This window comes from Cynocephalus volans, chromosome 10 (genome assembly GCF_027409185.1).
Source record: "Cynocephalus volans isolate mCynVol1 chromosome 10, mCynVol1.pri, whole genome shotgun sequence".
In the NCBI taxonomy this organism is placed as follows: domain Eukaryota; kingdom Metazoa; phylum Chordata; class Mammalia; order Dermoptera; family Cynocephalidae; genus Cynocephalus; species Cynocephalus volans.
Genome location: NC_084469.1, coordinates 73944628 through 73956494, shown reverse-complemented (window position 1 = coordinate 73956494; position 11867 = coordinate 73944628). Strand labels below are relative to the sequence as shown.

General features: G+C 49.1%; 1 protein-coding gene across 1 annotated transcript in view; it reads right to left on the bottom strand.

The window, feature by feature from the left end:
* Positions 1-1015: 1015 nt before the first annotated feature.
* Positions 1016-11867, bottom strand: part of CNGB1 (cyclic nucleotide gated channel subunit beta 1) — a 64438-nt gene continuing 53586 nt past the window's right edge. Inside the window, exons 30-34 of the mRNA XM_063109911.1 lie at positions 10726-10844; positions 10322-10468; positions 4313-4532; positions 1588-1765; positions 1016-1128 (exon numbers count right to left, since the gene is read on the bottom strand). Coding sequence (XP_062965981.1) covers positions 1016-1128; positions 1588-1765; positions 4313-4532; positions 10322-10468; positions 10726-10844 — 777 coding nt within the window. The remainder of the gene's footprint in view (positions 1129-1587; positions 1766-4312; positions 4533-10321; positions 10469-10725; positions 10845-11867) is intronic.

Here is an 11867-nt window from a genome sequence, read left to right as displayed (position 1 = left end):
AATGGCCCAATCCTGGATTTGTTTTTAATCACTAGCTTCCCCAAAAGCTATTCAGTATGCACATAAAATCCTTTCAATAAATGTTCATTGACCGAATGACCCTTTTCCCATATTTTTCTGAATCATAAAAGCAACATGACATAATCTGGAGAAACTTTAGGGAATTTAAGGGGAGTCATCAGCTGTGAGATTTCACTTTCTAGGATTAATAGAAGTTGCTGCCACCATCTCTATTGCAAGGGTGTCAAAAGCAAGTAACAGACTGATCTCTGCTGGTGAGTGGGGCTTCTTGGGGTGACAGGCAGAGGATGCCCCTATGGACTGTCCCTTCACCTCAGAAACACTCACAGTCCCTTGCCAGGAAGTCCATTTCCATTTTATCTGTTCTGAGATAATGCCTCAGACTCAGAATTGAACATAGTCCGAGGAAGATAAATGCTCAGCACCCTAACGAGCATCACGTCCCTTAACGTGACTGCCTAGCAGAGGAAAATGGCATCCGATGCTCAGATCAGAATGGCCATAATTGCCACTCTGCCCAGCTGCCTCCCTTCCTGCTGAAATGTTTTCTATCCTCGAAATGTGGGAGACAAATTCCTGAGCAGAAAACCCCCACATTCAATAACCCTTTACTTCTGCAAAGCAGCTTCCCAGGGTGTTGGAACCCCATTGCGTCCCCGTGCCTACGAACTTTAAAAGTGGAAAGTAGGGGCCGACCCCGTGGTGCACTCGGGAGTGTGCGGCGCTGGGAGCGCGGCGACGCTCCCGCCGCGGGTTCGGGTCCTATATAGGAATGGCCGGTGCACTCACTGGCTGAGTGCCGGTCACGAAAAAGACCAAAAAAAAAAAAAAAGTGGGAAGTAGTTTTGTGGGAGGTAGGGTTCTCAAGGGATGGGGGGAGCTTAGGGACACAAGCGCCTTTTATGACATTTGTTGGTGTCAAGACCGACCTGGCGAGGCGCTGAGGTCGGGGCGGGCGTGCGGGCGGGCGGGGTCGGGCGGGATCGCGAGCGCCTCACGCCGCCGGCCCCTCCTCCTTCTCGCTGGGCTCCGGGCCCGGGCTTATGTGGATCCGCACCGAGGGCTCCGAGGGCCCGGCTGCCCCCTCGCCGCCTTCCTCCGGCTTCCCTGGGGAGCTCCGGACCGGCGGGGAGGACGGGGCCGGAGGGGAGCTCCGGGCCGGCAGGGAGGACGGGACCGGCGGGGAGCTCCGGGCCGGCGGGGAGGCCGAGGCCGGCGGGGAGCTCCGGGCCGGCGGGGAGGACGGGGCTGGCGGGGAGCTCCGGGCCGGCGGGGATCCTGAGGCCGGCGGGGAGCTCCGGGCCGGCGGGGAGGACGGGACCGGCGGGGATCCCGGGGCCGGCGGGGAGCTCCGGACCGGCGGGGAGCTCCGGGCCGGCGGGGATGCCGAGGCCGGCGGGGAGCTCGGGGCCGGCGGGGAGCTCCGGGCCGGAAGGGAGGCCGGGGCGGGCGGGGATCCCGGGGCCGGCGGGGAGCTCGGGGCCGGCGGGGAGCTCCGGGCCGGAGGGGAGGCCGAGGCCGGCGGGGATCCCGGGGCCGGCGGGGAGCTCGGGGCCGGCGGGGAGCTCCGGGCCGGAGGGGAGGCCGAGGCCGGCGGGGATCCCGGGGCCGGCGGGGAGCTCCGGGCCGGTGCCTCCGGAGGCTCCGGGGGCGCAGCCTGGTCGGGGGCGGCCTCCGTCGGGGCCGCGGGCTGGTCGGGAGCCGCAGAGCCTGCCTCTCCTGCAGCGTCTTGTGAGCTCTTGGCCTGGAATCCAGAAAGGGTGACTGTGAGGTACAGAATGACCAAGGTCTTTATCGCCGCCCGCGGAGGGTGCAGGGATGGAATCTGGTGGATGGGGGCGGAGCCGCATCGGGGTTATTTAGGAGAAACACAATATGTTATGGGGAAGTTTAAGGATTAAACGTCCCGGTTGGGTTTCGTGGAAAGTCCTGGGGACATTTTAGGTCTGTGTTGAGTTGCAGGGCTGGAAGCCAGGGCGAAGTTATCGGTTCAAGGCAGAGCCCTCCCCTGAGCTATTGAGGGAGGGGAGGCGGTGGCCACGAGGGAGACCACCAAGGCCTCTCTGCCATGTCTGAAAACCATCCTGCTGCCCTGCTCCAGTTACAACGGGTGGGTGGACCTGCAGTGAATGAGAAAAACTTGAAGCAAACAAGGTAAAGGGTGATGAGGCCAAAGCAGCTGTGGCCAGGCCATCTTTCTGGACCTCCAGCCTCTAGTCTGGGCTGCCTCCCATAGATATTTGCCATGGTCCATGTGTCAGCAAGGAATTGAGTAAAAAAACATGCTTTTGTGGAAGCCTGTGGCCCTCCTGCTCTGTCTGACCCCATCTCGGCACAGAAGGAAACTGGAGAGGGAGCAGCCCCCAGAGGAGGAGGCCAGAGTGGTCCTTGGCTGCTGGAGACCCATTTGAGGTGGTGATAGTGAACATAAAGTGGGAGCAGTCAGTGTGCTTGTGAGGAATAGAGACCCCCCTGAAGTTTGCTTAAGTCTAGAGTGTTGAAGGAAGGGGCGGGGGCGGGGGGAGTGTCCAAGATGCTCCTAGAACCCAGCACAGATCTAGAGACCGGCTGCTCCCTCTGTCTCAGAGTTTGCATGTTTTGGTGCACCTGTTCCACCCTCCCCTGTCCATCCTGAACTCTAACAACCCACTTCCTGGGCAAGATGTTCAGATGGTGACCATTAATGGGACTTCCTGAAGCATCCTGCTATGAATGGAACCAGATGAATCATGGGAAGGTTAGTAAAGTGCTTTGCCACTTTCAAAATGCTTTTATAAAAGGCATCTAAAGTATCCTTCTTGATCTTTACAGGCCCATGTGGCAACTATGAATAATCTAGTTCTCAAAAAGCTTGAGGAGCTGCCCCAGGGTCTCGGAGCTAGCAGATGACAGAGCTGGGGCTTGGACCTATGTCTCTGGTCTTCTGTTTAAGAGCTCCTTGCACTCTGCTGTTCTGCCCTGGTTGGTCCAAATTGCAGGAGGGAAATGTCTTTTATTAGAACACTCATGCAAATTTAATTCACATGTCAACATTGCCTCAGTGAAGAGCTAACACTTAGGAGCAACAAACTCATTTCATCTAAAGCCTTTCACCATACTGAGAGCACTCTTAGAGTTCACGTCTACTCAGCCCATCACAGCCAGCACTAAAGACCCCAACTTGCTGGCTCAACCTTAACCTTGAGTTTGTGAGACAGGCAATCACATCTTTCCTCAGTCTGGGGCCATTGGTGGCTGTATCTGGAGAATGTCTTGGAACCCTAAGTAGTTTTGATGTCATTCACCAGACTCCTACTGTCAAATAACCTCTGGATGGGTCCCCTGGACTCTGACACCAGCCCAGATTGAGACTGAGTTCACTGGGTTTCTTTGAATTCTGGCATGTAGACTGCTACCCCCTCTTCTGAAGAGGCCCTGCCATTGAGCTCCTGCCTAACTCCAGCACACACACACCTTCCCCAGCAGCTCCCTAAAGGACAGTCATGAACAGACATAATTAGTGCAATCATTCTAATTTGCATTCTTGGCTTTAGTCACAGAAAAAAGTCCCAGAACTAATTTTAATGCTCCCTTTAGATTTGTGGGGGAGGGAGCAACCAGCACTGTGCCTGTCTATGGGATTTTCCTTTCAAATCTTTTAAATAGTCACAGACACAATATTAAATATGAGAACATCATTGTGATCTGGAAAGTACATTCCTTGCTCCCACCTCTCCTCTGACTTCTGCAACAGCATCAAGACTTCTTTTTAGGGAACTTTCCCTACCCCACTCTCAGTCCAGGGGTGGCAAGTGACCCAGCCCTGTCCATAGCACCACATTGCCCTGGCTGCACTGAATGGCTCAGGAGTTGGCACTTGACCCAATTCTGGACAATGACAGTGAGTCTTGGGACTTTCGCTAGAATCACTGGGAAGAGGTACTTTCTTCGTGTTGGAATTGCTATACCAGGAGGATATAACCCCAGAACTCTTGGTGGTCTGGCTGTAACTGGAGTCATCACCGATGAAAATAGAAATGATAGAAGGGGTAAACTAGTCCTATTGGCATTTTTTGGACTTTTGGATCCAGCCTTGCCTGAACTTTTCAATTACTTGATGGAGCAACTCCATTTTCTCAAGCTCATTTGGACTTGCACTCTGTCCCTGGCAACCAAATAAGTCCTGACTGATATACAGAAGGGGGGGGGAGTCCCTAGAACTAACTGGGTGGTCCACTCTTGGAAGTCCCTTGGCCTTCTCCCTGGTATGAACCCGAAGGGGACGGTACAGCTAGGTTCCCAGCTGCATTACCTGTTCCAGCAGCTGTTGCTGTTTGGCAGCCGCCTCCAGCGCGGCCAGCTCTTTGAGGCGAGCTCTGAGGTGGGCGAGCTTGCCTCCTCTGGCCCCCTTGCCACCCATCTTCCCTGTTGCAGCAAGGGCGGCGTTGAAGAGCTTGGGGGTGCCCGCCCGGGGTGGGAGGATGAGCACGCTCTTCTCCTCCTTGGGCTTGTTGTTGCTTCTCAGCATGCGCCTGAAATAAAGCAGCATCTGCTTACATCACCAGCACACTCTGGGCGAGAGGAAAGGCTCGATCGTGCAGAACACTTTAGGTTGGAGTTGCGCGGTGGTGGTTGTTTTGGCTGGCGATTTCTGAGTGCTTTCTCTGGGCCAAGCACAGTGCTAAGGGCTTTCTGCATAGCATCTCACTGGATAATGAGAACAACTATAATGAAATGGGTCTTATTGTCTGTACCTTATAGATGAGGAAACTGAGGCTCAGAGAGGTTGAGTAACTTGTCTGAGATCACACAGTTAGGAAATACTGAAGGACACTTTAATATATGGAGTCACAAATGGGATGCCCAGATGAAAAAGGATCCAAAGCTTTTTCCTTCTCCTTCTGCTTCATTGTCACTTTCCCATCATCATCATCACCATTGTCAACAATTACTGAGCCTCCATATGTGCCAGGCCCTGTACTCAGTCCTTCACAGACACTCTTTGGTGGTCCCTGTGATCCCCCTTTCTGGGGTTCATGCTTGTGTCCCCTCTCCTTCAGGATGAGTGGGACATATGATTTGCTTTTGACCATTAGAATACAAGGGATATCACTTGTGTGAATATGTCACAAAGGATATGACCTCCGTCTTGCAAGGGAACTCTCCCCTCCCGACTTTGATGAACCTGAGGCCAGCCATAGCCAATAACTAGCTGGGAACTGAGGCCCCCAGGTCCCACAACCTCAAGGTGCTGAATTCCCCAACAACCATGTGGTCTTGGAAGCAGCTCTTTCTCCCATCAAGACTTGAGATAAGACCCTTGCTCTGGCTGACACCTTAATGACAGCTTTGTAGAGGACCTAGCTAAGCTGTCCTTAGACTTCTGACCTACAGAAACTGAGATAACAAATGTATGTGGTTTTAAGCTACTCAGTTTATGGTAATACTGTTACACAACAATAGATAACTAATACATACTTTCTCGTTTAAATCTCACAACAATCCTCACAAGTAGGTCTTATTATTTACCCTCATTTCCAATGAGGATATGGAAGCCCAGAGTGGGTATGTAACTTTTGCAAGGCCACACAGCTAGGAAGTGGCAGAGCTGGAATTCAAACCCACATCTCTGACCCCAACACCTCAGACCTTAATGATTACAAAGCAGCATCATAGCCGTTATCTTCTTGGATGCTGACAATACTCCTGTGACATGGAAAGGGCTGGGATTATTGTGCCTCTGAGAGTTGGTGAAACTGAGGCTCAGGGTTGGAGAGGTGACATGCCCAAGGCTATCAGGAAGTGTAGAGGCAGAACTACAAGCCAGATCTAATGCACTGTACTACCCTTTCTCTAAACGAAGATAGAATTTTCCACCAAATGGATCCCCAGCCTTTTACAAGAAATTTTTCAAGCTACAAATATGTGATGAGTGGTTTGATTCAAGAACAAATGAATTTTGCCTACAATCTAGCAGGCCTAGACAATAAATTGGCAAATTCATTCATCAGGGTTCCAGCAAAACTTATTCATTTAAAAATGAGGCCATTACTGGCTGCTTATCTAATCAGAGGCAATGGGTTTAAATTGTGCATATTGATATTAATTGCCCAAGATTTGCATTTTCTAGCTGGGGCTGTCCCAGGAGAACACAAACATGATAATTCATCAGAGGCTTCTTATACACACACCAGCCCAGCACTGTCACCTGTGTTATCTGAGTCCATAATTTACAGCATGACAGTCCACAGGAAGGCTCAGCATGGTGCTAAAATGACACAAAAGATCTATAGGATCTTTGCTGATTGCTAATGGCTGTCTCTGTTTTGAAACATTGGACTGGCTTCTGGGACATTTCCAGATTAAGGAAATTTATCCTCATTTTCAGATGTTATATGCTTTCCTGTAATTAGGATTGAGCAATCACCCCTGGAAAAGGCGGCATACAGAAGACCTTTTCATCCCCTTTCTTGAAGTGGCCAAGCTAGAGACCTGAGCATTTCACTTCTTCGGGGCCTCAGATCCTCCATCTGTAAAGCGGGGAGCTTGGCCAGAATTCTGCACATGGCCCTCATCAACTCAAATGTCCCCAGGCCCTGTGGGTCTCAGACAGTGTGTCTCCTTTGATGGGCAGAGCTCATACGTGATCGCCTGTGTCTCTCGTCAAGCTCGCCTGCCCAGGGAACAGCCACTCTGATGAATCAGGCCCTCCCATGAGCCCAAGGCACTCCATGCCACAAGACCCACAAGACCCTCCTCCTTACTGCTCCTTACACCTGAGCTCCTCCAGCACATGGCAAAGGCTCACAGGCACTGTCAGGAATGGGGGTCTTTGCACTGCTCTTGAGAGGGCCCTGGGGGATTCCAGCTGATTTGCCAACCTGCCCCCAACCCACCCAGAAGGATGGGATGGCAGCTATGAGTGTGGCTTTCCTGAGCCTGGTTCCTCTTTGTGGGGGGCAGGAAGAAGAGAGGGTTGGGGGACCTGGTGCCAGTTTTCAGACATAAGCAGTTGGATCTCATGATTTGCAATAATTATGTTCTATAAGGTCTTTTTGAACATGGAATTAGCAAATGTAAAGCATTGCTCCTAGGGGAAATACAGGGTTAGGTTCCTCGAGCCTCTCTTCACAACATTCATCAGCCCGTCAATACGTACCTTGTCTTATGTGTGTTTCTGTTTAAAGACATCTCATGTAAAATATAACTGTTGATTCATTAACATCAAATGTGTAGCTCACAGCACTGTAACTCACGCCCGAACACAGCTTATCTAACACACGTATTTCTGTGTGAGGCACGTCACAGCCTTTTGCACTTAGGAACATGAGACACCACTTCAGCACTAAGAACAGCAGAATCACCAACAAAGAGAATTAAAGTGCAAAAAATGTGGCACTAAATAGACCACAAAAAGACACCTTATGGTAAGAGAGCTGAGACAAGCAGGCAGAGTGTGGCCTTGTTTGACGTCAGCTGGGAACATGTACTTTGTTCTGCACACGTCCATGACTGACCACAAAAGCCCGTAAGTATTGATTCGGGGGTTACACATACATTTTAGTGAGGAGAGGAATCTGTAAACACAGAGTCCATGAATAATGAGGATCTACTCTACATTTTTGTCCTTTGGCAGAGGAGGGGCTGGCACTCGCAGCTGATATGACAGGGAAGGTGGGCAGATTTTGTGGGAAAAGCTCAGATAGACTGGCCTTTGGAAAGGCCCAGTGGGTTCCCTGAGAGCAGCCAGGTAAGATGAGTTACAGGTCAGCTTCCTTCCCCAGGGGACCCTCCGTGCCTTGTGTGTATGATGCTCAAATATCAACATTACACCCATTCACCTTGAAGCTACCAAAGGGATCAGGTAAAAACCTAAGTCACATCAAGTCACTCTTCTGTATAAAACCCTGCATGGCTCCCATCTCCCTCAGAGTAAGAGCCAAAGCCATTACCCGTTCTCATCTACAAGGTTTGATTCAATCTCTTTCCCTCAACTCCTCCAATCCCACATCAAGCTACACTGATTTTCTTGCTGTTCTGCTGCACACACACTAAACCTGTTCTTCTTCAGGGCCTTTGCACATTCTGTTCCCTCTGCCGGGAATGCTGTTCCCTGTGGGCAGTTCCCCAGCTCACTCCTTTACTCTGTGCAGGTCTTGGTTGAAATGCCACCTCTTCAGAACAGCTTCCCCTGACCAGCTAATCTCAGATAGCTCCTTGCATCACCTCTGTCCTTTCATGTGGCTTTGTGTTTTCTCATAGACCTATCCCTAGCTGACACATCACATAATTGCTCCTTTTTTCCATTGTTGGTCTCTCCGACTAGATGTAAGCTTTGTTTGGTCCCTGCTGTGTCCCCAGGGCCTAGAACTACATACTCAGTAAATTACTGTGTTGTATAAATAGATGGTTTTTTTTTTTTAAAAAGATGACCAGTAAGGGGATCTTAACCCCTGACTTGGTGTTGTCAGCAGCACGCTCAGCCAGTAAGCGAACTGGCCATCCCTATATGGGATCCGAACCCGGGGCCTTGGTGTTATCAGCACCGCACTCTCCCGAGTGAGCCACGGGCCGGCCCTATAAATAGATGTTGTTGGTGAGTTTGTTCCCTTTATTATGAGCACTCTCCATGCAGTTTATTTATGTATCATTTCATAGAATGAAGTGGAAAGTAAGAATATGTGATAAAAGGCAGGGGAGGAAAAGCAAATGTATGTATTAAAAGGATGTATTCGATTGAAAAATTATAGGGAGAATTTGATGGATAAAGAGGAGCAATAATTATTAACATGGACTGAGCCCTCCCACATGCCAGGTGCCCTGCTAGAGACATTCCTGTACGGTATTATATTTAACCTTCACCACAGCAAACTAGGGGATTATAACCCTTATTATATACAGGAGAAAACTGAGACCAGAAAAGTTAAGCAACTCTCCTAAGCTCAGACAGCCAGGACCCCAGCAGGAAAGGATGTGAGTACTATCAACCTCCCAAGCCTATTGTGGGTTTTCTACTACAATGTGCTCAATTAAAAACCTGATCTTAAGAGTTTAAAAGCAAAAACCTGCTTTTCTAAAAAAAAAAAAAAAAAAGGCCTACTCCTCAACAATACAAAATCCAGGTGCGCAAGGTTATTCATTGCAATGCTGTTTGCAATTGCAAAATATTGGAAATACTCTAATGCCCATTCATAGGAATGCTTTACAACTGTTGAAAGGAATGGGGAAGCTGTCTATAGACTGGGAGAATGATTTCCAAGATTTTTCGTCTTATGAAAAAAAGCAATAAGTAAAGGAATAAAGTTAATCTATACTGATATAAGTAGATAAATGAATAAACAAATAAATGGGAGAGAAGGAATAGCTCTTCCTTACAGTTGAATGGTAGCTAACACACATGAAAGGAGTGATGGAGTTAGAAAATCACCATTTTGTAACCATCATATCAATCATTGATTTAGTGAGGAAACATCAGCCGATGCTAAAAATAGTGGATTAAAGTTTGATGGGGAAAAGGGTATCTACATAGTCTCAAAGTGACTTCTCACAAATTACTTATTAATTACAAAGAGAAAAGTAGTAATATTACAATGCAGAAAACTTAACCAAGTGATCAAAGGAAAAACCATCAGTACTGGGAGAAACCAGTATCACATGCCTTGCGATATGCTTACTGAGAAGGACACAACATCACTTCTGAGTTATTTCTGCCAAAAATGCAGAGCCAGAAGGTAATCATGAGAAAACATCAAACAATCCCAAACTGAGGGACATTCTACAAAATAACTGGCTTGTATGCTTCAAAGAAGTAAAAAAGAGAAGGAAAAAACTATGCTTCAAAGAAACTATTAAAAATAGAAAAAGGCTGAGGAACTATCCCAGGTGAAAGGAGACTAAGAATGCATTGCACCTTAATGGAACATGTGATCCTAGACATGATCCAGGAATAGAAAAGAAGAAAAGCGGGCCGGCCCGTGGCTCACTCGGGAGAGTGCGGTGCTGAGAACACCAAGGCCTCGGGTTCGGATCCCATATACGGATGGCTGGTTCGCTCACTGGCTGAGCGTGGTGCTGACAACACCAAGTCAAGGGTTAAGATCCCCTTACCGGTCATCTTAAAAAAAAGAAAAGAAGAAAAGCTATAAAAGACACTATAAGAAAAGCTATTGAGACAATTAGCAAAATCTGGACATGAATTACTGGTGAGGTAACGGTATTGTTTCAATACTACATTTCCTGATTTTGATAAAGGTACTGTGTTTATGTAAGAGAAAGTCCTTGTCCTTAGCATTTTTTTTTTAAATGAAAAAAAATTATTTACCTGGCTTTTTTCCGGAGTAACTTCTGAGACTCAGGATAATGCACCAAAATTTCATTCAAGTCCTTCTTATCGAGAATGAACAGGTTGGTAAACCCGTGGGCCACCACGTTGGCTGTACGCCGATTCCCGCCACCAACAGCCAGCAAGCTGGGGCAGAGAATGGAGGGAGGTCAGACCCTTGGGAGGCTGCGGTTCTGATCATATTCGAATCCTCATTTTCACTTCCTGTGTCGAGTACCGTGATGGCTCCACGCGGGTCAGAACCTGGGCCCACCCTGCACTTGTACGTCAGCAGGTGCCAGTGCTGATCACAGTGGTGTCCTCAGACCCACCCACTAGCCATCCACTCCACCTTCCTCAGCCTTTGCCCAGGGCCCCTCATTTTACCTCAGCTCCCCTCTGACCTGATTTCTCCAAACACAGATCCAGCTTTGAGTGTCACCAGCACAGATTTCCCATCAGGGCCGCCCAAAACCTGCACCTGCCCCGCCTGGATGATGTACATCTCACGGCCAATCTCCCCCTGAAACAGAGAAGGGGCGAGTCCATCTTCCCATCCCCAGAAGCGACCAGAGAAGCAGTGAGGGCTGGGCCCAGAGGCTGGTGGGAACGAGGCTGCGGTCCAGCCCTGCCACCATAGCTCGGTGTGGGGTGTAGGGTCAGCCACTTCCCTCTCTGGCCTCAGTCTCCTCCTCTGTGGACTGGGGAGAGTGACCACCCCTTGCCCTGCCTCACTGACAGGGTTTTGGTGGGGAGTTTGTGGTGTCATGGAACAGAAAGTTCTAGCTAACCTGTGAGGTGCAGGTGTAATGGTATTCTGCAAATTCCCAATTATACCCAGTGATGGACACAAGGCAAATCGAATAGTGGTTCACATCATAAGCTAATATCTATGCCTAGCACATATCAGGAGCTTGGTAAGCATTTGCCAGCTGAAATAGGAATGACACAGTAATAATGAAGTCCAGCACATCCATAACACCTTTCAGTGCCAGGCACTGTTGTAACTGCTTTATGTGGCTGTACCTACTTCGTCCTCAATAGCCTTGTCACATAGGGTGCTCTTCGCCCAAGGTCGTAAAGCCAGGATGAGGGAGAACTGGGATTTGAACCCAGACAGTCTGGTTCCAGAGTTCACAGTTGTTATGGGTTGAATTGTGTCCCCCCACAAATTCATATATTGAAATCCTAATTCCCAGTACCTTAGAATGTGACCTTAGTTGGTAATAGGGTCATTGCAGATGTAATTAATTAAATTAAGATGAGGTCATATTAGAGTAGGAGGGGCCCCTGATCCAATATGACTGGTGTCTTTAGAAAAAGGGAACTTTGGACACAGAGACAGGCATAGAGGGAAGATGACGTGAAGAGACACAGGGAGAAGGTGGCCATCTGCAAGCCGAGGAGAGAGGCACTCAGTGTGTGGGATAGTTGTGCTGTACTATGGCAGTCCTAGTGCACTAAGGCAGTGGCCTAAATCCCAGATGAAACCAAATGAGTAAATGAATGAATAGTTTGTGCTATGGATCGATGTTCCCCCAAAACT